This window comes from Mustela erminea, chromosome 6, assembly GCF_009829155.1.
Source record: "Mustela erminea isolate mMusErm1 chromosome 6, mMusErm1.Pri, whole genome shotgun sequence".
Taxonomy (NCBI): Eukaryota; Metazoa; Chordata; class Mammalia; order Carnivora; family Mustelidae; genus Mustela; species Mustela erminea.
The window spans coordinates 121,074,947-121,100,376 of NC_045619.1; the positions used below are offsets into that span (position 1 = coordinate 121,074,947).

General features: G+C 42.2%; 1 protein-coding gene across 1 annotated transcript in view; it reads right to left on the reverse strand.

Annotated features, from left to right (window-relative positions):
• CUBN (cubilin) overlaps positions 1 to 25,430 on the reverse strand; it is a 271,085-nt gene that overhangs the window by 125,458 nt on the left and 120,197 nt on the right. Inside the window, exons 30-32 of the mRNA XM_032349505.1 lie at positions 22,383 to 22,557; positions 20,777 to 20,946; positions 1,066 to 1,225 (exon numbers count right to left, since the gene is read on the reverse strand). Of these exons, the coding sequence (XP_032205396.1) occupies positions 1,066 to 1,225; positions 20,777 to 20,946; positions 22,383 to 22,557 (505 nt within the window). The remainder of the gene's footprint in view (positions 1 to 1,065; positions 1,226 to 20,776; positions 20,947 to 22,382; positions 22,558 to 25,430) is intronic.

Sequence of the window (25,430 nt, forward strand, 5' to 3'; positions counted from 1 at the left end):
TAGGCAGTGCGGAGGCAGGACAGATCAATGGAGCGCTCAAGGGCCTGACCACAGCGGGGCTTTTGTGAGCTGACTTCGGAGGAAGATGGGGAAAGGGTGGGTGAGTTGGAGGAAGATTTATAATAATCCAGGGGGGGCCTACTGGGGACATTGTTTACTATGAAGCAAACCATAAGTAATTAATTAAATGAAAAAAGGAAATGTGTTCCAAAACTATTGTTTACTTCAGGGAGTGATTAATTTATGCATTCTGCCTTGCTCCAAAGTCTACAATGAATCTCTGGGACACCTCGATCCAGAAACCATCCCTAGGCAGGGCTCTTTGCTATAGGATACAAGCAAGCCCCAAATAGACTAAGTGACAAAATGAACCAACTTATCTGAAATGCCAGGGGCCAGCTGAGTAAAACTCAAGAGGCACACTGAGGCAGACTAACAACCCCTCCCACTCTGGGTTCATCTCTGACAGTGGGATGAAGGGTCCGTCTCCAAGAACAGCCAGATGAAAGGCAATGGGTGAAAAGGTGGGTGGGTGAAAAGGACGAGCTGAGAGGCAGTGATTTAAGATTGAAACCAATGGAAAACAACACTGGCTCCTCAGGTGGACGAGGGCAGGGTTCAGAATGAGGGCACCTCAACCTCAAGGGGTAGAGTCTGACTCTACACTACAAGCAAGTCTTGATCTTTATGATGGAGTATCTCCTCCGAGCATAAAATGTTGGATAAATGCGGCATAGTTTATCTGCTCCTGAATGAATCTGGACACTTGTTTTACAGCGGCTCTAGTATTAAAAAATATTTTGAAGTATTATTCTGAAAGCTTGCTTGAGAGATACACAGACACAAAGGAAGTTAGCATCATCTGTTAGGCAAGAGTAAATATAAAGGATGAACAGTTGGAATAATTGCAAATAATAGTTCTTTTGTTCTGTCTAAATTGTCGCTCGTCAAGTAGAAAGCTGGGACCAGTTTCTGAGGCATGGCCTCCCTTCACTGTGGCACCCAGAAGGACATCCCAGAGCACATGGCCGGGGCCTCAAGGAGACACACACACAAGGCACTTGCCTTGCCTGAAGTGGGCTCGGAAGCCCCTGCTCTGTCTGGAAGGGCCAGACTGAAATCGCAGAAAGAGGCTGTTTCCTGAAGAGGTGATGGGGTTAGCCAGCTGCTGTCTTCCACACACATGGGCAAGGCGGGTAGTCATGGCGCTTATACCATCATAGGCCTACAAAGACAGACAACAGGGAAAATAGTGATTCAGAACTGCAGATTCAGAACTGACTGAGCCAGATTTATATCTCTGAGACCCATATTCCACAGGCTATCTATACATGGGTGAGCTAGGGGAAAACAACACACGCACTGGATCTTCATGCATTGTCTCCTCACGGACCAGGAGAGTACCTGAGTCATGGGTCATGTCCAGGGAACCTATATGGATTCCAGTGGAAGTTCCTGAGCTGGAGTCACCACTACATCCCTGCATATTTTCATTTATTTGTTTATTTACTTAAGATTTTATTTATTTATGTTTTGAGAGAGAGAGAGAGTATGTGCATGTGAATGGGGGTGTTTGGGTAGAGGGAGAGAATCTTCAAGCAGGCTCCCCACGGAGCACAGAGCCCAGCTTAGGGGCTCCATCTCAGGTCCCTGAGATCACCACCTGAGCCAAAGCCAAAAGTTGGGTGCTTAACTGACTGAGCCACCCAGGGGCCCCCATCCCTGGCTATTTTTATAAATGCCCTCACTTTCCCAGCCCTCCTTCATCCCCTGGCCCCACTGACTCCCATCAAGGGCTGTGCCCACAACATGAAATATTTGATGCAAGAATGAATATAGGAACACATAGATGAGAAATAAGGGGGAGGAACCATTTGTTTTCAGTAACCCAATATTTGCTGGAACTCTTTGCTTTCCAGAGAGTGGTGGTCAAGAGGGAAGAGGAATGACAGAATTCTTTCAAATGATACAGTGATGCAAGCCTAACTTAGAAAATTATCTAAATAATAATTTAAAAAAGTATTCAGCTCTATGTCTGCCCAATGCTATGTTGGGACTTAGCTGACCCTTCACAGGTGTTCATGGAATAGAGTGACATTACAGGTACCCAAATCCCTGTACTGGTTTGTGAAATTGAAGCTTGCTGATGTCCCCAGAGCTTGGTTTGTGTGCTGGGAAGTTTCTGACACTCTTATGCGTAAATACGGGAAGTGAATTCCTTTTCTTTGGATGATAACAATAATGTCAACCATTCATTCGTTAATGGCTATTTGCCAGAAACTGGTTCAGCCCTTCATAGACATGATCCTATTTTCTCCTCCCCAAATCCCTTCCATTTTTAAGATGAAGACAACTGCTACATAAAGAGCAAATTGTGTGGCCGGCGTACACAGTTCTTAAGAGGAAGCAGGTCATGTTGAACCAGACAGCTAGATCCTAAAGTTCAGAACTGAAACTTTCATATTGTCTACTGCAAGGTATCAGTTAAGCAGGTAGATGGATCAGCTGGTAACCACCAGAGTGGAATTAAAATATGAAGTTAGGACGTGGTTGTTTCACTCAAGATAAATTGTCATCTATATTTCATAAGAAAGTTTTGGGAATAAATAGAAATTTTGTTCCGGGATTTGATACGAGGATGTTTCACACAAATTACTTTAAAATATCTAGTGATGATTATAATCAGTGTTCTCTTTAGCACATATGTATGATCGAAAGGCAATGCTCAGGGCAGTTCATGTAAGCACATGAACTGAACATCAGTAAGATGTTTCACTGTCTACTGAGGGTTTAAAACTGTTACAATAATGAATTCTAAATAAATATGGTTTTGAAACATTACTTTTCTCCTTTTTCTTCATCTCTGTTTTATTGAACGTTCACAGTTTAAACCAATAAATAAAACTTTAAAACTGATTTTTATTCAAATTTAAAAATTGATTCAAAACTCAGGGACACGGGGGTAGCTCAGTTGGTTAAGTGTCTGACTCCTGATCTCAGCTCAGGTCTTGACCTCAGGACAACCTGAATAAATCTATTTGTGTCTCTCGTGGTGATGTGTTTGTTGAGTACAGCATGTCTTATACTTGAGTGGAACACTGGGGTTCTCTGAGGTTTATAGACTCCGCCACCAAAAAAGCACCACTAACAGAAACGACACACAACCTGAGGATTTTTACACATCCATATGCTCACAAAAGCAAGGCTCTTCTAGCCTCCTTTACTCCCCAAATTCAGAGGCCTAGTGAGCAAGTAGGTATTGTTCCTTCCTTTTCTAAATGGCTGCAATCCGTCTATGGCCACACCACCCTGAATGCGCCCGATCTCATCTGATCTTGGAAGCTAAGCAGGGTCAGCTGGTTAGTACTTGGATGGGAGATCATAAATGGCTGAAATCCTCTTAAAGCCAAACGGTCAGAGAGAAATGCAAGGCTAGAAGGTTCAGAGGGTCATATGAATGAGACACTTCCTTCGGGATTCTTCAAATAGGTCCATCTTCCAGGGGGTCTCCATGTTTCCCCAGCTGCCCCCCGTCCCAACCCCAGCTCTGGAATCAAAGGGCTTTGGCTGTACTCCATTTGCCTGGGGCATTACTTTTCAGGAAACAAATGTGAGGCAGAAGGTTTCCAAATGTCCCTCAGTCAAAATTATATACCAGCGATACCCTACATTTGATTAGCATCAATATATGCATCATCACAAACATCCTAACCTCATTCTCAACACCATGTGATTTTTTTTTTTTTAATGAAGAAAGGGAGACATAACAAGTGTGCTAGCTATTAAAGTGTTGTCTCATCCAATATAAGTTAGTCACTCATCCAAGATCATACAGATAGTGAGGAATAGAGTCGGGAACTTGTTTCTTCTCTACCCAAATTCTATGTTATATTGTGTCACTTCTCTTTAAAATGCTTATGCTAGTTATTCAGTTAGAGATACCAAATTGTCACTTAATGAATGTACAAGACCTCAGATTTTCAAAGAAAGAATTGAGTTTTTAGACAGTTTAGAATAGCAATTCTTTTATTTGAGACTGTTCCTAACACTTGTAATATCAAATAAATTTAAGTTTTAATTAACAAAATTATAAGAAAAAAAACTACAAGGGAGAAAATATGAGAAATCTTGCTCCCATTTATTTAAAATTCTGAAGTCATGAGAATTATCAATATGCAATTATTTCCATTTAGTTCCCAAGGCAGAACTAGAAAATTACATTTCTACTGGCTACATACATAACACAGTCGCATAATTTATGGATATGTAATTCTTACTGAAGTCTACTGCTAAAAGTTTTCTAGGCCTAAAAATTGGCTTTCTAATCTGTTGCTCCAGTGATAAAAGAGAAATATACAAAAACAAAACCCTCCCAAACTGTACATTTCTATTAACTCTTTTCTACATGACAATAGTAAAATTTTGAAGCTGAATCCACAAAAGAAAAAGTGATCGCCACCCCCAAAAGTTATAATCGCAGAGGCTCTAAAAACAAAGGCATATCTGGTTAAGTGGTAATTCCTATGAGAAGTTAATCAGTGTCTTTGCAAAGTATCCAGAGTTTTGTCAAAATTCCAGATACCAGCACACACATTCAAAACACCTAAACTTGGGGCACCCGAGTGGCACAGTCAGTTAAGTGACTAACTGTTGATTTTGGCTCAGTCTTGATCTCGGGGTCATTGTAAGAAATGTGTTGGGCTCTGTGCTCAGTGGGGAGTCTGCTTGAATACTCTCTCCCTCTGCTGCGGCCCCCTTCCTCTCTTGAAAATGATGAATAAATAAATCTTAAAAAAAAAAAAAAAAACCTAAACATATTTATCACATGAAAATAGGAGGCTTGTTAAAAGAGTAGAACCTGGCCCATAACAGAAAATAAATGTTTAATGTATGGATGCGTAAATGAATTGCATATAGAACAGTATATGAGCCTCTAAGAACAGAGGACTAAGAATGAGGGAAAGCCCAGAGTTAAGAAATCACTCTCGGCTCTCTCATGGGTCGGAATGTATACATGCATAGCAGGCATGACAGTGGATAAAAGAGGCTATTCAAAGTGGGAAAGAGGTCAATTGGGGTTGCTTTCTGGGCAGGCTTTTTACATTCTGGGCCCAAATGGCAGTGGAGGAGGGTCTAATCATAGGGCATGGGCCACACCACACGCCCCCGGTGCCCTTCTCGCCAGCTGGGCCAGCTTTTTGCCAGCACAGCGAGGGAACCCAGAAGATGGAAGGTGGGCAGAGGACATCAGATCTGTCCCCAAAGCCCAGAGTATACAGGACCCATGACATGATGCTGCTATAGAGAAATCTCCATACTCTAAGTTCCACCCAGAAGATAGAACCAAGCCGAACATTTATGAATTTTAATAGTTGACACTTTACTATCTTAAGGAGATTTGGGGAATATCAACCCTTTTTCAAAGGTAACGTATACCAACTCCAGCATAGGTGACACTGGGGTGGGGAGCCATTCAGGTGTGAGACTAGCATTCTTTTAAGGTGCCATGTAGAGAGGTCCGGGGTCAGAGTCCGAAGCACTGGCAATCTGAGAAAATAAAGGGAACTTTTGCCTTCCCGGATACACTGATGATAGAAATACGTGTGACCGACATGACTAGATAACTCATATTGTCCATCAGAATTAAGTGAGTACAAAGATACAAAGTACTGACAATGCTTCCTGGCTCCTAGTAAGTACTCGAGAGATATCAGTCTCTCTTATGAAAGTGAGGCAAGGAGAAAGCTAGATTGTTGTTTAAGAAATGAATAAAACGGGGCGCCTGGGTGGCTCAGCGGGTTAAAGCCTCTGCCTTCGGCTCAGGTCATGATCTCAGGGTCCTGGGATGGAGCCCCTCATCGGGCTCTCTGCTCAGCAGGGAGCCTGCTTTCTCCTGCCTCTCTGCCTACTTGTGATCTCTGTCTGTCAAATTAAAAAAAAAAAAATCTTTAAAAAAAAAAAAGAAGAAAAGAAATGAATAAAACTAGGAAGCTATGGGAGCACACACAAAAAGAGGTCCGAGTGTGAGGGTTTGTCCAGCACTAATGGATGAGGTTGGAGCCCGGGCAGGACACATAACCCAAGGATATTACCCAGTGGGGACTGCAGGGGTGGGAGGTGGGGAGTTAAGAAATCACTCTTCTCTCTCTCGTGGATCGGAATGTACAACGCAGAGCAGGCACGAGAGTGAGTATATTCTGATCCGGCTGCAAGTGATTCATGTCCTTGTGTAATTGCCTCCCTTTCCCCGAATGTGGGCTAATGACTTGCTTCTAATAAACCAATAAGGGTCAAAGAGATGGGATGTCACTTCCATGATTAGGTTATGAGAGGTAACTCCATCTTGTCAGCTCTCTCGCTTGCTGGCCCTCTCCAGAGTAAGCTGCTGTGCCATGAGACGCCCAGCAGAGAGGCCTGCCCTGGGAGGAGCTGAGGGAGGCCTCCAGCCCACTGTCTGCCCTGAACCAAATCCACTGAGTCCTGCCGACAAGCTTGTGAGTGAGCTAGGAAAGAGCCAGGTGAGCAGCATTGGCATTCCTAACTCACAGAAAGTATCAGTGCAGTTGTTTTAAGGCATTCGGTCTTGGAGAAATTTTGTTATGCAGCAAATAGTTAACTAATGCAGGAGGTGTGAAATGACGGCGTGAGGAAGGAATGGACAATGGAATCTTCAGGATAAGGATGTCTAATGTCATATTAGAACTTTGCTGCGAGGCTGTTCTTTGCAGTAATCAGCTGCCAGTCTTGAAATATTTAGTCAAAGTCTGCTACACAAAAGAACCTCAGGTTCTGGTATCTTGTAGAAATAAAGGGAAAAAATTATAAATTCCAACATTCTCTTAATATGAGAGAGAAAGAAAGGAAAGGGCTATAAGAAGCAAGAGATGGCCATCGGGGTGACCGCCTCCCTTCTCTCCTTACTTCTCTGTGCAGAAATTCCAGAAAATGTTATGGAGAATAATGGGTTTCCTAAATCTCTGAGTCTCCTTTTCCACACCTGGACTGATCTACTACTGAAAACTACGAAAGGAGCAAAAAGTACTCATGAACTTAGTGACTTGGAGGTCACTGGAGGTCTCATGAGTTGTCAGGGCGTGATGACGGGCAGACACTAACTGAGTGGGCTGGGCTGTGTGTGCAAAGGGGAGAAATGAAGACCGCGTGACACCTTCACTTCCCTTTACAGAGCTGGTTCTCCCCGGAATGGAGGGAGGAGTCACTGGCACATGAGAAACACTCATGGGATCCAGTTGCCCTTAGGGGGAATCCTACTCCCTTCTTTCTTTGTTTCTGTCTTAGTTCTTTGGAAAGTAAGACTATCACAAATTGTTCAAGAATTTATAATGCACCAGTTGAGTTGGGAGTAACAAAGCATCCAGCCAAGTTCGGGAAAGGCGGTGCTTTTAAATCTAGGTTCCTCCCCAAGGTCCCCAGGTCATGATCTCAGGGTCATGGGGTAGAGCTTTGCATGAGGCTCTGTGCTCAGAGCAGAGTCTGCTTGGGACTCCCTCTGCCCCTCCCCCGCTAAAATAAATAAATAAATCTTTCCAAAAAATGGGTGTTGATATCCACGGTTAGCTCAGACCACACTGTTCCTGTCCTTTCGGTTGCATAACCTTTGCTGAACTAGGCATAGATTCTGGCCCCTGTGACATTTTCCACTGAGACAAGTAAGGCCCAGAGGACAGCATGCTGCTCTTAGATTCAGAACATGTGGGTGGCACAGAGACCTTATGGCCAGAACGCATGGAAGCATTCTGTTCTTAGAGTCTGGACACCTAGACTTGAGACCTGGGTCAGCCTCTGGTATTTGTTTTCTTGCCAAGCCACATTAGAAGCTTCTGGTTATCATTTCATCTCTTCAAAATGGAAGTAGAGAACCCCTTCCTGCCTCACCATTGTAAAGCTCAAATAGGACAATGTACGGAAAGTTTAGTGGAAATTATATGGTATGAATGCGACGATGAGTTTCTCCAATTCATTACAGGAATTCTCATGCGTATGTTTTTAGTAGAATTTGGCAATGTAGGTAAATAAAATCTAGCACTTTGACTTCAACGTGTTTCCCCTAGGGAAACTCTTGCATTACTGCATTCAGAAATTTGTAGAAGAATGTCCGTAGTTGTAAGAGTCGCAACAGCGAAATATCGGAAGCAATTTGAATGTATCCTAATGGCAGAATGGGTATGTGATTCATGGTATACTCATGAAACAGAATATTGCATGGCGGCAAAAGAATGCATTAGGTCTGCATTACAGCATAGATAAAGTATGAAACGGAAAAAGTATAAAAAACGGAAAAAGTATAAAAATAGCCATAGGAATAATAAACCCAAATTCTCATTTGTGGTATCCTTCAAGATAAGAATAGGGAATAGTATCAGTGTGAGCAACACATGGGAATACACTGTCTCCTGAGTAATTCATTTCTTTTGGGAAAAAAAAGAACTTGAAGTAGATATGGCAAAATATTACAACTTGGCAAGTCTGGACAGTGAAATGATTTTGTTCATTGTATACTCACAAGCATTATACAGTTTATACTTTTCGATATACTTAACATATTTCAAAACAGAGTGTTCGGTAAAGAGAATTAATGTCAAGGAAATAAATAGGATATGTAGAATAAGATTCACATACAAATGTGTTCTTCATAGCATTACTATAATAAAAAAAGAAGTAATCAAAGTCATCAATAATAAGCTAGTGGTTAGATAAGTTCTAGTATGTCCATATAATTGATTATCTGCCCAAAGAAATTATTTTTAAGGAGAAACATATTAAATAATGATAAGTGAAAAAAGTAGGATTCAAAATGATGTGTGATAGTACCTTAACTATCTATGTCTACATGTGTGTAAGTGCGCATGCATGTGTTTGGATTGGTATGTTTGTATAGGAAATAAGCCAAATGTTTAACAGTCTGACCTTAATATTGCAATATTATGGGTGGCATTGATTTCTTTTTTCTTCCTTTCCGTATTTCAGAAATTCAATATGAGGAGCACGTAGAACTTTTAAATACCGTCTATATTTAAAATATTTAAGGGTGTACCGGTCAGACATGTAACTAAACGATTCCATACAAGGACAAGAAGAAAATGTGCTATTCCTCGGACAGTACCGCAGTAGCTAAGCCAGATGGCTACTAATGCCACTTAATCTGGCCTTTTGCTGCCTCACAGGAATGTAGTTAAACAGATATGGGTTCTGCTTTAAGAGCTCCAACACATTTGTTAGTTGGCTAATATCTCCGAATGTACCGCAGACCTCTCTCCAGGCTCTAGCCTTATCCATCCCACGGCATTCCAGACATGGATGCTGGGATGGCGCCACAAACCTCGAGTGTCAGTGTCTCAGACTAAAGTCATCCTCTCTCCCCTAATGCCTCCTTCTCCCTCATTTCTTGCCCCAGACTTCTGCCATAGCCCCCAAATCCAGGGGGTCTTTATGTTCTGTCAATTCTCTCTCCAAGGTCTCTCCTACTCCCTCCCACCACTCCCTCCACAGGGTTTCCTCTGGGTGCGACACCTCATCAGCTCTCACCTTGGTCACCACGGCAGCCTGAAGTTTTCCCTGCCTAAATGGGTGTCTCCTCTAACTCGCGTTCCTAACAAACCATGACTGCAGTGCACTCTTTATAAAATATAACATGTGATACAAGAAAGCCGAGGTTCCCCATCCTGTAAAATAACGCAATCACTGACGCTTTGCTTAGAGAGGAAGAGCAAGTGTCTGATCGCCATGCAGCACCCAGCACTGAGCCCGAAGACCCCTGCCCTGCCCGCCAATCTGATCCACGCTCCGGCTGAAGGACTGACTCATGATCACCTCCCAGAAATCGTTAGCACTCACAGCCCGAAGCATATGACTGAGGGGGTCAAACGAACATTAGCTTCCTCGTAATGTTTGCATTTTCCTTTCCAGAAACTGGAATCTATTCCCTCAGATCATGCTGGAGAGTAAGTGAGTAGGAAAACGTTTCGACTGCCTCTCCTATTTTCTGGCTTTACAAAGTTGCATTTCGCTCAGGGAGGAAATAAACCAATTGAATGTGTGGGTTAAAATTTATGACAAGCTGGAGTAAAAGGAAACCATTTTAATTCAAAAGCAAAACACACAGCATGTTTTATAATCCCCCAAACTTTGGGCTGAGCAACAGAGTTGAGCTTTTCGGGCAAACAGATCGTGAATGTATACGCACAGATATGTGTGTAAGACTATGCTCTTGTTCTCATTTTCTGCTCTACTACCTTTTTCCTTGTCAACTCATTTGTGAATCTTCTGGAAGGTGTTAAAATAGCACATTTATGAGGTGATACAATTCAATGAGATGATGGAGTGGAGAATGTGTGAAAAAAATTATAATAGGTATTTTAAGATTTTTAAGAATATTAAAGTAAGATAAAATGAGTCTGTTCATAACTAATGAGGATGGTTAGAAATGAACTTTAGGGGGTGCCGGGGTGGCTCAGTGGGTTAGGGCCTCTGCCTTCAGCTTGGGTCATGGTCCCAGGGTCCTGGGATCGAGCCCCGCATCGGGCTCTCTGCTCAGCAAGGAGCCTGCTTCCTCCCCTCTCTCTCTCTGCGTGCCTCTCCACCTAGTTGGGATCTCTGCCTGTCAAATAAATAAATAAAACCTTAAAAAAAAAAAAAAGAAAGAAAGAAATGAACTTTGGATTACGGATCTGGTTCTGTGTACCTACGGTTCACAGTTTTTAGAAAGATAAGACCTTCATCATAGTATTAGTAGACAGTAATAGAAGCAGTAGAAGTAGTCACAGAAAAATGTGGAGTAGCAATGAACATTTATCTGTACCAGACACTGTGTTAAATACTTTACATTTAAAAAACATTCAATTCTTCTTCCAATTCCACTTTACAGTTGGTTAAATTGAGACTCAGAAAACAGAACTTGCTCACAGTCACACGCTCAGCCGTGTAGAGCCAGTATATGAATCCCATCCGTGGGACATCTGAGCAATTATCTTAAAGCCAACTGAAAAGGTAAAACACAGTTTTATTCATTGAGAATAGAATATCGAGAGATCATGATTTTCTGAAGCTAAGCGATAGGTCCATGATCTCCGAGAAAGATAATCACGGGAGCTCAGGAAATAGAATGGAAATGTCCCTCATTTATTTAGACCTGCAATAATGCATCCTCAGTGGCATTTGAGAAAGTCTCGTCTGGGGCCCCCATGGATTTCAGGGCAGTTGGCACCTGTCATGCATTCCATCCCACTGAACATGCATGGGATTCCCCACGTGGCTAATTCAGCAGACTGTGTGACAAAGAGCACAGTGTCCATGACTAAGAAGCAAACCTAAAACTTGTATCCCTGATTCCTAAACTTGATTTTCTTCTTTGATTCAGATGTAAATCCACTTCTTGTCCTTTACTGGCCTAAAAAAATCACAACCTGTCTGGTCTAGCATGGCCTCTCTCACCTGATCCTGGCCTAATTTGGTTTTCAACCCAGTCTTTACTTTTTATTTCATTTTGAACTCCTTGCAACACATGTCTACTGCTTTGGATTGCCTTAAAGATGATCGGGGGAAGGATGAGATATTTGGGGTACGGAAGAGTTCATTCACATCGGGGTAGAAAGTCAGTTTGGCGCATGAGAGTCTCTAAAATATTTTCACGTGCTACACTTGGTGGTGTAGCTATTAAAGGAATTCCCATCTTGGAATGGGAACGGCTCCAAGACAGAGGAAATATTAAGTGATAGGGAGGGGGATCCCTTAGGAAAATATCCAAGCTGTTAAAGTCATAAGTATATGTGAGGAAGGAAATGAAAATATTACTCATTATAGCAACTTTCCTTGGGGGTGGGGGGAGGGGGAGGAAGTGCGGGGTTCCTCGGTCGGTGATGTTTGCCAGCTCGGCGCCTCTGAGATGAAACACCAGGTTACATACACAGCTGTGCATCTCACCGCGGGACTTTGTCATCCCTATTCCTTTGCTGTTAAGTTATTGCACTCGGTCTTCCATTTTTACAGATTATAACCTCTAGTAATTTGGCATGGATGCAAGCAGTAACTCAAAGATTACTGGAAATGTTGATAGGAAAATACATCCAAGAAGCTCCTTTTGTTTTCAAAAATAAACAAGCATTTAGGGAGACCGTGAGCTGAAATGCAAACGAAACCAAACAAAGGCCCTGCCTGCAGATTGAGAATTGTGGCTTCAAACTCAGCCATGCTTTGCTTTGGGGACCAAGAGCACTGGCACAGCTCTGAGTGACTAATGCGGTACTGGAAGGCAAAACGGCGAGGCGGCTTATCAAAAGCAAGTCACAGAATAAAACGTTTTAAAGAAATCGTCGGAGATCGTCCTCAAGCAGCAAATGGAAACTGAACTTTCTGTGGGAAAAAGTGAGGGAGAAAGGGAAGAAATGGAGGTGGGGAGAGACTGATTTTTGGCCTGGATCTATCTGTAAAACAATAAATATTTAAAGAATCGCTTCCATGGTCTCTTTGAAGCGCTGAGTTCTATTATTCCTGTGTCTATTTGCTCTGTTTTGAAAAGATCAATCTTTTAAAAGAAAACACATCATGGGCAGTTTCTTTAAAAAAGTAAATAAATAAAACAAAATATGGATTCCGTGTTCCGCGTTTGCCCTGGTCCACCCTGTGCCTTACGGTCAAATTGTGTGAAGGACAGCAGACTCCCCGGCTATGGGTGGGGGTCGGGGGTCCGGTCTTCCTCACTTCAAATCACACACTTTGTTTTCTTTCTCCTCCACTGGCACACAAAGCTTCAGAAAGAAAAACAGTTACTCACCATGTGCCTCCCCGGCCTTTTTTTGTACTAGACTCTGTTAGCCCTAATGTATGTTTTCTCCTAATGAGAGGCTGGACTAGGGCTGTGCTCTGCTTGCTTTTATCTGCTTCTGACTGATTCTCACAAGGCAGACATTCCATCGTGCTGAGCAAAGAGGATGCTGAAACCAGGGGGCGGGAGTCTCCAGGGCCCCCGCGGGAGCGGCAGAACTGACCTCTCCCGCTCCTACACCCAGCTACTGCCAGCCTCGCTCAGAGATCGATAAGAGCTCGCAGAGCTACATGGATTTAAGGCTCGGAAGAGAGACTCTAATTAAGCAATTAAACCATCAGCCAGAGGTCACGTTAATACTCAGCCTTCACGAAAGGCAACATAATGGAGCCATTTTCGTGCAGACCATACAGAGTCAGGCCCAACCAGTGGGTCCCACTGCTGCCTTAGCAAGAAGTACTCACAATGTGTCATTCCGGAGAGCCGGAGGTTAATTGCACTAGCCACTCAGAAGGGACAGTGTAGAAAGTGCAAACATATTACCAAATTAGTTGAAACCTGACCGTCAGTTGAGCTTTCTGATTAGCTCCCCACGATGCCATCACCATTTCATTAGAGGTCAGAAAATTCTGTTTCTCTTTCTTTTTTCATTATAGCAGCATGAAATTCTAGAAAACGTGCCTCTGTGATGTTATCTGAGTTCTCATGTGGCTCGAAAGAGTGAGACTGTATATCAATCATTGTGCCAGGGAGTGAACTCAGCATAGCACATTCCTAAATGTGTCATCTGCAGTTTTCCAATGAAGCACTTGACGATTGCAGGAGTAGAGACTACAAAATTCATTTACTCACGGGTTCAGCCATGAAGCTATTAGTGATTCATGTACCAGACTGCTGCCTTTCGGATACCAAGACTATTGCTGGTGGTTATGTGAAAGGAGTTGGAGGCTGTGCATTACTGATCCATTTTAAAATTGTCATCCACAAGGCCAAGAGAGATGAGGGTCCCTGTGGGCTTCCCCTGCCTCCACTTAGGACCACCGGGGACCAGACTTGCTACAGGAGGAGCTCTCTTCTGCACAGCAAGTGGACCGTGGAGACGACCTCCTAGCCAAGGCCAATCCTGTCGCAGAGCGGAAACTGAAGCTTAGCGAGTCGGTGCGGGTCTGACTGTGATCTCTGGAGTGAACTCCCATACCGACGTCTCCAGACCCTCAGTGTCTATTTCTTCACGTCCCACCTCGTGCTTCTCCTCTGACCCACAGATGCAACTCCTAACTGGATCCTTTCTATCTGTGGGTTCACCAGGCACTCGATTTTATAAATGAGCAAACTCAGATCCCCCAGCCATGACAAGAGGGAGTGTTGGAGCCATGCCCGGACACTAGTGGTGCCACAGGGTCTGGTGCAAAGTTGACACCAAAGATTGAATGGTTCCATGGAGCCCAGACCACCCAATGTCAAGGCAAAGACACCTTCTACCTCATCTCTGGAATCCTAACACGCTTCCTTATATTGATAAATTAAATCTGGGCCATTCAAAATGATTCCAAAGGAACCCTAGCTTTATTTCCTCCTTCTATTTTTTCAGTTGTCTTCTATTCTACTATTCAGTTCCTCACATGTCCACTGTAATTCTTATATTTTCTCAGAATACTTATTGTTACTTTAGGCTTGTTTATGTTTTAGTGCTGGTCCTGCTATTAATTGTTACCGGGTCTTGATCCTGACCATATGGACTTCAATGTTCTTATTTTTTAAAATAAGAATGCTACCCCAAAAATCAGCATATGAGAGTAAATTACCTCTAATCTCTCCTCTTGTAAACTTAATATCCCATGTATCTATGTATTTGCAACTATTAGCCATAATGTCTGTTAAAATTAATATTTCCACTTCTGACAATCCAAACTGTTACAGGAGTCTTAAAAAGCATGATTTCTGGTCCCATCCAGCCAGAATTTACTTTGATATTTAATAGTACAATTGAGCTCTATTAAAAATCCCATGAACACAAATGTTATCTGGCAACATCACTGGCAGCTGAATGTTTTTCTCTTTGCTAATGACTCCGTCTAAGCAAAAGGACCAAGAAATTAACTTGAATGTCTCCAGAATGAATGATTGGCTTTGTCTGAACTTAAACTGCAGAGATGTTATGTAAGATATTGGACTGTAGGCTACGTTTCACATCCAGTGTCCATCTAGCTGTAAAGGATAGATGGTTGGTGCCTCAATGCTCGCCTTCATGAACCCCTGGACAGCTAACTGTAACTTGGAGCCAAGCTTGCAGCCTCACCAGGACACTGTCTGTCTGCTTCCAAGCTCTGCCGGCCTCCCATCCTAGAACTGGGTCCACTTGGCAACCACACATAGCAGATCTCTACCCTAGTTTACCAGAACAGTCCCTCTTCACATTACTTTAACCGTTTGTCAAGGTGATTTGTAAACTGCACAGACAAAAATGGCTTATGTGTGATTTCTGTAATTTTCAATATAAATACATCAATATAAATACATTTATAAATAAATCAAAGAAAACTGTATGTCTTGGGGTTGGCCATGTGTTTTAATTTCTCATCCTGAAAATATGAAATTTATAGGACCAATCTATCTCCAGATCTCTGCTTTGAACATGACTTCATCAATTACCCCATGTATCCCTTACATTCAGTTGCTCCTTTTCAACAGCAGAGAGAGAAGTGGAAGCAGGCTCCCTGCTGAGCAGAGAGCCTGATGCGAGGCTCGATCCCAGGACCATGAGATCATGACCTGAGCCGAAGGCAGAGGCTTTAACCCACTGAGCCACTCAGGCGCCCCGGTGATATTTCCTAAAGAGTTTACTTGGCGCTTTTCTCTTTAGAAGATGCTATTATAGGTGATCATACCTACTGCTGTGGCTTTAACAACTACCCAGATATACAGAGTATTCCCAAATGTATATGTCTGGCTCAGATGCCATCGTGAGCCCTAAACTCCTATGTCAAACTTTATAAGGGCCATAGTGTAGACTGCTAAACTGAAAAGTTTCCAAATCAAACTCATGGTATCTACCCCTTTACTCACTTCATAGTGTCATCACTCACTCATTCTTCGAGTGAATAGGTTTGACTCCCTCATCTCTATTGCCCACCTCACCTTCTACCATATAATTAGTCTCTAAATTTTGGTGACGGTACAACCAAATGACCTTTCCAATACATCTCTTGTTTTCCACACCCAAGGCCACTGCCCAAGGCTTTTCCATAGCTTCCCAAACAGCCTTCATGCTACCTTTCTCTTTCTCTGCCAACCCAGTCCTCACAAGTCCACCTGTTATCATTGTAAAATACAGTTCTGAGTTACAATTCTTCTGTTTCACAGAAATCTTCTATTAACTTCATACAATCTATAAAATAATTACAGATTCAGAAAGCATGAGAGAGTTTGTCCAATCCTGAGGCTACTGAGAATGTCTTCTATAGACTCTTGGTCTCTACATGCTCACCCACGGGTAGCCTGCTACACGCCAGTACAACATCTTTTCTATCCTCACAGGTCTGTGTGTAGTCATCCCTCTGTGCATAATTTCCCCAATTCTTTTCCCAAAGCCTCCTCTCCTGGCCTCGCTCCCACATTTCTACTGGTGAAATTCTGCCACTAAAATGTCATCTCCAGTGTGAAAACTTCTCTGGCTTCCAGATCCAAATGAATTGCTCCCTCTGTTTTCTCATGATGATTATTATGGTGATGAAGTCTTAGGGACATGAGATGGTAGGCCCTATGCTATGAGAAAGTTTCCTAAGCAGGCTCTTCTTTCACTGATGTCCTTGAGGCCCACGATCACAGATGGGGAGCCCTGAATCTTCAGCCCATTGCTCTTTTTAGTATTCCATGCCACCCCCTCTCCCAGGGCTCATTGAACATGCCTCTCGGAGGGCACTCACCATCAGCACCATTCTGATTATGGCTAGCACAAATCAATACCTTTCTACATGAAAAGCAGGTCACTTACAGCATCCCGAATATCCCAACAACAAATCTGACACCGGTACTCTTATTTTCCCCATTTCACAGTTAAAGAAACTAAAACTGAAAAGTTAACTTTCTTCAAGGCAACACTACCTGAAAATGGCATAATTCAGGCTCTGCCCCAGGTCTTCCTCACCACAGGGCTAGACTTCTTAACCACGGCACCATGCAATTGAGGTAATTCTTTTTTATTTTATTTGTTTTTAAAATTTTTTCCCAAGATTTTATTATTTGTCAGAGAGAGAAAGAGTGAGCACAAGCAGGGGAGTGACAGGCAGAGAGAGAAGCAGGTGTCCTGCTGAGCAAGGAACCCAATGCAGGACTTATCCTAGGACCCTAGGATCATGACCCACGCCAAGTGCAGATGGTTAACTGAACGAGCCACCCAGGTTTCCCAAGATGTAATTCACTTTTTATATCGAAGTTTTGCTCAAGTGCTTAGTGGCAACTGTTTCTGAAAGCCCCATCGGTCCAATGGCAGGGATAGTCCAACTACCTCATACAGGATTCCCTTTTTCCGACAACTTGTTTGGACTATTACATTTTATATTTTACCTTCATTTGCTAGACTGAACTCCTCCCAGCACCTGTCTTTGGGTTTATTTTCCTGTCTCCATGCCTATGACCAGATCATACTTGAGGCTTCACTTCCTCCTATCTGTTGCCTCCTGCTAAGTTTGGTAAGTCAAGGCCAGCTGTAGGCTGAGATATGGCTGTGGTTAATAGCAAACTCTATCTGTATATTTATATCCCATGTAGATGGAAAGCTCTACTCATGAACACAGGAGGGGAAAAATGTAGCCATGCTGGGCGTGCCTTTGACCCATTTGACCTAGGCTTTGTTTTGTTCACAGGCTTTTGTATGTTGAATTTTATGGGTTATGGACTTTACCAAAGAGAAGAGAAGATACTGTACCTGGCACCATACCAACTGGGAGAGGAAGCAAATGGTGGAGAATTGCCCATTGCAGGCACATCTAGAAAGTAAACAATTTGTTTCTGGACCATTTTAACTTCTCTTGAAGACCCTTTTCCGTTGCCATGCTTTATTTCACCTTCATTCTTAAAGACTATTTTAGGAGAGGACAGAGTCCCGGGTTGGTAGTTATCTTCTTTCTTTAGACTAAAGATACCATGCCATTGTCTTTTGCCCTTCTAATTACCACTGTTGAAAAGTCAGGGTCCACTCTGCCACTTCCTAAAAGGCAATCTGCTCTCCTACCTACTCCCCTGGCTGATTGTAACATTTTCCTTTTATCTTCAGGTATTTTTTTTTTTTTTAGATTAGTATATCTTTCTATTTATTTCTCTTTCTATTTCTACTCACTTAGTTGTTTGGGTTCCTTGGGATTCTTGTTTTTTCTAAATGTGATGTCTTTCATCAGATTTATAAAAGTCTTGGTCATTAGTTTTTCTTTTTTTAATAAAGATTTTATTTATTTATTTATTTGACAGAAAGAGAGAGAGAGAGAGAGCATAGGCAGGCAGAGGGGCAGATGGAGATGCAGAAGCAGACTCCCTGCTGAGCAGAGAGCCCAATGTGGGGCTCCATCCCAGGCCCCTGGGATCATGACCTGAGCTGAAGGCAGACGTTTAACCAGCTGAGCCACTCAGGCACCCCAGTCATTAACTTTTCAAATACTGCTTCTGTTCCATTTAACTCTCACTTTTCCTTCTGAGATTACAATTAAATGTATACCTTTTATAAGCCTCTTCTATGTGTCTTAACCTCTCTCCTATATTTTCAATATTCTTGCCTATCCATGCTTTTTCCCCAGATAGATTCTTCTGACTTATCTTCCAGTTCACTTTTTCTCTCTTCATCTGTCTAATCGTCTAAAATATTAAAAAAAAATCTTTGACTAGATCTTAATTTCAGCTATTATATTTCATCCAATTTTAAAAATTTTAATTGGTTCTCATTCATATTTGCAATGTCACTTTTCATAGTTTGCAGTTCCTTGCTGAGAGTTTAAAGTTTGACTTTTATCTCCATGAGCCTAGTAATCATAATTGTTCACCAATCTGCCACGTTAATATGTTTGTTTCCATTGTCTGTTATTCATATTGTATCTCATTTATGTTGTTATCTCCTCAGGTACATGCATATCTTTGAGAGTGTGCTGGCTATTGCCCATGAAAACTTATTAGTAGAAATGAGATCTAGGATGACTTTATGTCCCTTTGAAGAAAATTCTAAATTGCTTTTGTCAGATGTCCAGAGATACATTAACAGTACAGGGTATCCTCTCATTCAGATTTTGGGTCCACTCAGCTAACTCAAAGCTGGGATGCAGTCTGTGTAGGATGTTTTACTGTTCTTTACCTTGATATGAGATGGCTTGCCAGGACTTCCACTCTATTCCATCTCTAAACTCACACTTTGCTCCTCTTTGCCCTGAGAGGCTCACAGAGGTACTGCTATCCCCATCTGGATCAGCAAATGCCCTAGAGGTAAAAGCTATCTCAAATACTAGGCTCAAACCTCTTCAATATTTACTCAGAGATTTCACACTATCTTGTGAGTTCTTTGCTACATTTAGGAAGGTGTTTTTTAATATCACCTAAAATGTTTAAATTATCTTTGTCAGGAGAGTTGGTCTGAGTCACCATTATGGCAAGTGTATACTTTGCTCTATACCTTAAGTTTGTACAATGCTTTGCCAACTTAGACTCTGAAGATTCATTTAGAAGACTAATACTTAGTCATAAATCAACTGATCTTTTAAGTAGTTTACTAATTTTACCTTGTAAAATAGTATTTGAAATCATACCATTTGACTGGACTACTTTGAAAGATGTAAAACAACTTTTGAGTTTTCCTGAGGTAAATCTGAAAGCTAGCCAGTCGGAGTTTGTGTAAGAAACTGTCAGAAAACTAAAATAGAAAGACCCATTAGCCAAGAGAATCTGGTTTATATTTGAATGAAATGTTTCTTTTTTTTTTTTTTTTAAAGATTTTATTTATTTATTTTTTTGTCAGAGAGAGAGAGCGCGAGAGCGCAAGCGCACAGGCAGACAGAGTGATAGAGGGAGAAGTGGGCTCCCTACGGAACAAGGAGCCTGATGTGGGACTCGATCCCAGGACGCTAGGATCATGACCTGAGCCGAAGGCAGCTGCTCAATGAACTGAGCCACCCAGGTGTCCCTGAATGAAATGTTTCTAAATACAAATGAAAGATGGAAAATTTTTAGTTAAAAAAATCGGGTAATCAAAAAAAAAAAAAGAAGAAAATCTCAAAATACATCCTCATTTACTCTTACATTAAGGATAAAGCATCAGTTTCAGGTGAGAATGTACTAAAGTTGAAGGTAGTAACAGAAACTTTGGTCATCTGGCCAAGTAATAGGTATCTCCACCTCAATCCCCCAATTTATTCTGTCCTATCAGACATTGATTTGTTCTAGTAGCAGACTGAGATACCCTGACCTCAAGAAAAAAAGAACCCATGAAAACTCCCAGGAGGCTTAATAATAATTGATTTGAAATATTTTGATAAATTTGTTTCATTAAAAGTTCCCTATTCTCTCTTGCAGCTAACTCTGACTAATGATATATGTAAGGAGACTTGCATGAAAATTTTGTTTTCTTGATTAAAAAACACAAAACAGAAAAAACAGCATAATTCCTTCTCCCTTTCTCTGCATCTATACTTAGGAAGGATGTTCAGAGCTACTGCCACCATTTTCTGACAATGAAGAAACAAACACAAAATGACAAATCAACACACTACGGATGGTAGAACACACTACGGATGATAGAACAGAAACAGAGTTGCTAAAAAAAACCCTGAGATCAACCACCTCCTGATTTGTATTTAGATAAAAAAGTAAATGTCCTTGTATTTTAGGTTGCCAATAGTTGGGTTTCCCATGATTTACTGTTGAAAACATCCATAATTAATGCATTTACTAAATATGCTCACAAGGCAATATTCTGACCCTGGTTTGACTATAGACGGTGCTTGAAATTGTGTCACCTACCGTAATACAAGAGTCCTGAGGTTCAAGGTCAAAATCAGTGAAGTTCAAGAGAACACGGTGATTTCTTTCCACCCGAATGACCCAGGAGCAGTCAGTGTTACGCCTGTAAGGACTGGGGTAATTTGGAGAATGAATCTCTCCAGCGGGAGCCTGGAAAATCCCACCACAACCTGTAAGTAGGAAACCCAATTCAAGAATGAGAGGAGTCCATGATGCATAAAACTTTGCCCCATGACCTGATAGCTTAGAACAATATGTTGCCTTGTTCAACTGCCTGTTTTATGTTGGTGCTAACCATTGCGCAGAACTGAATATCCACCATTAATTTCATTCATCCCAACAAAAGGAAGAAGGATGACTAAGAAAATCCCTAAAATTTTTTAATACTGATGACAAAAGTAATTAAAAATTTTTTTTAAATACTGAAAAATAAGTGCAAATAAAATCCTATTCTCATAAAGTCATAAAATGCCTCTTATTTGTTCTCTAAAAATAAACTGTAAGAATAACACATCTCCTAAGAATTTGGTAACTTAGTAGTGTATGCTTTTAATAATTTAATATCTATCTTTTAAAATTTAATATTCTGGGCCTGGTACAGTAATTCAGTCTTTTTATTCCTATGATATTATCAAATACCTATCACTGTCTATCTCTATGCCTTGTCATATCTTGGAGTTATAATAATATAAACCTATAATAAAAATGTAGTATTATTTTCTAATAGCTGACAATCATTTGGGGTAATCTAAACACTATGTCTACATAATCATATATATATTCCTCTTTAAATTCACACATCATTAACTTTAGGAAAGATCCAACACACTTTCTACACCACCTTCGAGTTCCCTAAGTGGGGCCATGAGTTAGCCTGGGGTCACATCTGTGCTTTGGAATTTCCTAGATATGTGACTTTGGACAAGTACTAACATCTCTAAGTTTCAATTTCCTCATTAGTAAGGTGATGATTTGAAATTACCTTCCCTCATAGGCTGATTGTGAGGGATAAAATGAGATCGTGCTCACAGAACAGACTAGATCCTTGGCACCTAGTAAGCTGCCAGGTAACATGGCTTTATTAGTAGCTATATAGGTTAACTTCTTCTCAAATATTTTGTGCATTTATTTTTTATTTTAAAAAATTCACAACAGGTAAATATTATTAGACTGCCTAAGATGCTAGACAGGACACCACTGTATAATACACGGTAATTCTTCAGATTGCACAAATCTAACTTTTACAGTTTGGGCATCTGCCAAGCATCCAAAGATCTGTACCATGGCATGAAGTAATTTTCCCTTTGCTGATGCCCATATTTGAGGCCAGAGAACAGCCCAAGGCCCTTGGAGAGTAAGTTAGTCTAACCAATTACCCTGCTTCTACTTTTACAATGGATTTGCATACTTTCACATATTTTAACTCTGGAAGTTACATTCTATCACATGGTTTTTAGGGAAGAATAAATGCCAAAGCAGTATTTGCCATTTGAGGAGTCACCAAGTTGTCACTGTGTTAGGGCTTCATGCCTCTCTCTCCAATCATTTCATGACATTTGTAACGGTTCAGTCCAAGTATTTGGAGATACCTCCTCGGTTCACTCACCTCCAGGGACTGCTTGCCATGAGGCATTGAAGCCTCTCCCATTTATAGAGCTGTCGGTCTTGAAACGGATGGCTAGCTCATTTCCAGTGCTGGAGACCTGCATGGGATTCTCAGATGATCTTTGGGCACACAGCTGGGCTATTCGGGGAGAGTGGAAATCGGGGCCTCCATAGACCTAAGACGGGATGAAGAAAAGACGACTGAAGTTAAGAGATATCTAAGCAATGACAGCCCTTCCCCTGACCTTGTTTTACCACCAGCTCTTGAATTCTATTATCATGAGAGACTGAAATCTCAGCCTTCCTGGGTGGGGTGAACTATAAACTTGAGCTGGGTTTTCAAAGGCACTCCCTCAGCCCTAGGAACACACAAATTCTGCCACCCACAAAACGCCTGCTTATTCTATCAGTCAGAATTGTACAGCAGAACTGAACAGATTATTCCAGAATCTTCCCTATCTCCCTCCTTCCTCTTTCCACGTCTTCATAGGATTTCCTGCTTTCTTTGGCAGAGGCATTGCCGATAAAACTGTATCGAGTGTGGCTATCTAACTCTTCTAGGCACGTGGGAATAGAGTTAGCATAAAGCCACTTTGTCTGTGACAGTTCGCTGAAGCTATTGAGCTCCCTGTTGGATTTTTAAAGGATCTTCCACTTAGCAATTTGAATACTTTATAAAATTAAGCATGTAATATAATCTTTTGTTTTTTTCAGACAGAGTGAAAATATAACCTCTGTATCAGTGTGTTCTGTGGTATCCTTAAGAGGGATGCCCCCTGATTCTTTCCGAATCTACTCCCAGAATCCCACTGGTGAGAACATGACCGAGAGCAGCTGGATTCCTTTGGGGAATGGCCCTGGACACTGCCCAGTATCTGGACGTCTCCCTCTAGATCCATCTCAAGTGTCCTCAGGTCTCCTGGGCTCCTCCAATTGGCAACCATCTACCTGACTAGGACCCAGTGCCCCAGGGACATATTCGTCCCAGGAAGTGCCCCCACCTTCACCCTGGGGTCTCAGAGTCACATCTTTCAGGCAGATGTACCCAGCCCAGGGCAGGTCTCTAACTCCTCATACACAGATTTCTCTCTGGGGGTGGGGAGGAAGGGGACAGGAAGATAAGAATCAAACGAAAGGTACTGAACCCCTGCCTCCAGACCTGGCCAACTCAATTTTGTAGCAGAAAGGCCATTTTTGGTGACCGTTTTCAGGCATAATGGTATCTGGGTCCTTCCCCCTCCCCCGCATGGCATATGCTCCTTATTCAGTGCTCCAGGGAGAAAGCGGAAGAGGGAGAACAATGCTGGGGGGACCTGTGTGCAGGGCCCCCCCACTCCCGCCTGGTCTGCCTCTCGCACCTCCAAGCCCTCCCCCACCATTCCTCTGGCCCCAGGCCCTCGCCCACCCTCAGGGCAGCTGTTGACTGATAGGGGGAATCACTCACGGGTTCTCTGAGGGGAGAGAGGGAGAACAAGAAGCCTACTTTTGGTGAGGCTGTGTGATTTGAATCTATAATGATTTCTTTGTCTGATTCATTCCCCCCAGCCATGCAGGAAAGGCCAAAATGAATGAAACTGCTGTTCACAGAGGGCTGAGCACAAGGACTTTAATTGCAAAGGAATGAAGCAGGCGGATGGCTTCAAGCTTATTTTCATAGGAGGAGCTATGTTTGTGTGGCCCCTTAAGTCCCACCAAAAGCAGGACTTTTGGAGGAGCCCTGTGTGGCCCTTTATACGTACACATATGCAAATGACAGGAGCAGATTGCTTCGGGCTTATGCTGTCCTTTCCCGATTTGCCTGCGTCCCCCCCTTCACCCCAACACAGTCCTCAGAGCATGAAACTGACGGCATGTGTTCCCAATCATCTGAGCCCAATAAACAGCACATATTTGGAAAGAACACTGAGCACAAGGCTTTAGTTCTGACAAAGAAAACTTGCACGTCAGCAAAATATTCTCTGTTTTCCCTGCTCGGGGTCCCCTTAAGATCACAAACATAATGGGTCTGAGGGTATGAGTCCGCTGGGCCTAGAAGCCTCCAGAAGAATCAACACTGCCGCTTCTGATAATCTTTGCTTCCCCTCTTACGGGGCTGGACTCACAACAGACCGTTCCGAGAGACCAGAGGGAGTAAACTGCCCACACCAAGCAATTGTCTTGATTTATTGCCCCAAGGAGTGGATTTCCTTTTCTGCTTTATGCAGGAGCAGGCTCCTTTCTCAAGAGACTGAAGCAAAATCAGCCAGTATTTCCATGACCCAAACAATAGAACGGTACTTTTGGCTTCCACAAATAACACCAACAGTTAACGCATGACTCTTCAAAAGAGGAAAAAGATGGAAAGAATTTCAGGGTGTGGTTCATTCGGCTACAGCATATGACTAAACTTGCGGGGTCGGGGGGAGGGGGAAGCGGGTCTGATGATCAGAGATTAAAAAATGTGTTTTTATAAAATGCTCAGGATATAGAACATTTCAAAGCCTATGGTTTTAATCTGTTTTGAACATTTCTTTCTGCTCTGTTAGCTCCATTGATTGTTACAATCAAGTCAGCATTCCAGGGTTATGAGTAACCGAACGGCTGTTGCTTAATGCAAGTGGCCACTTTCTGGACACTGAGTTTTGAGGGGGAAAAAATATTGGCTCCTGATAAAATCTGGTGAAACCCAGGTAAGCCTCATACTTGGTGATAGAGAGGTCCCATCTGGCAAGGCTTGGAGCAGGCAGATCTAGAAAAGTCAGCCATGTCTCCAGGCCGTGTGACCACCCCAGGGAACATTTTGAAACCTATTGCTAGCATGTTATCAGCACCTATGGTATGAGGGATGGAAAAATTCCTTTTATCATCATTAGTGCAGATTTATTACAGCACTTTCCACCTGACGGAAGCATTTGCCAAGATGTCAAACAAGGTTTTTGAACAAAACATAAGGGGGTTACTCATTTCAGCCGTAAAAAGTAAACTTTCCCCAAAATACTTAAGGGGCTTGAAAGAGTCCCCCCAAACCCTGATTTGGATGCAACATGGGAGACCACGTTGTTCTAACAAA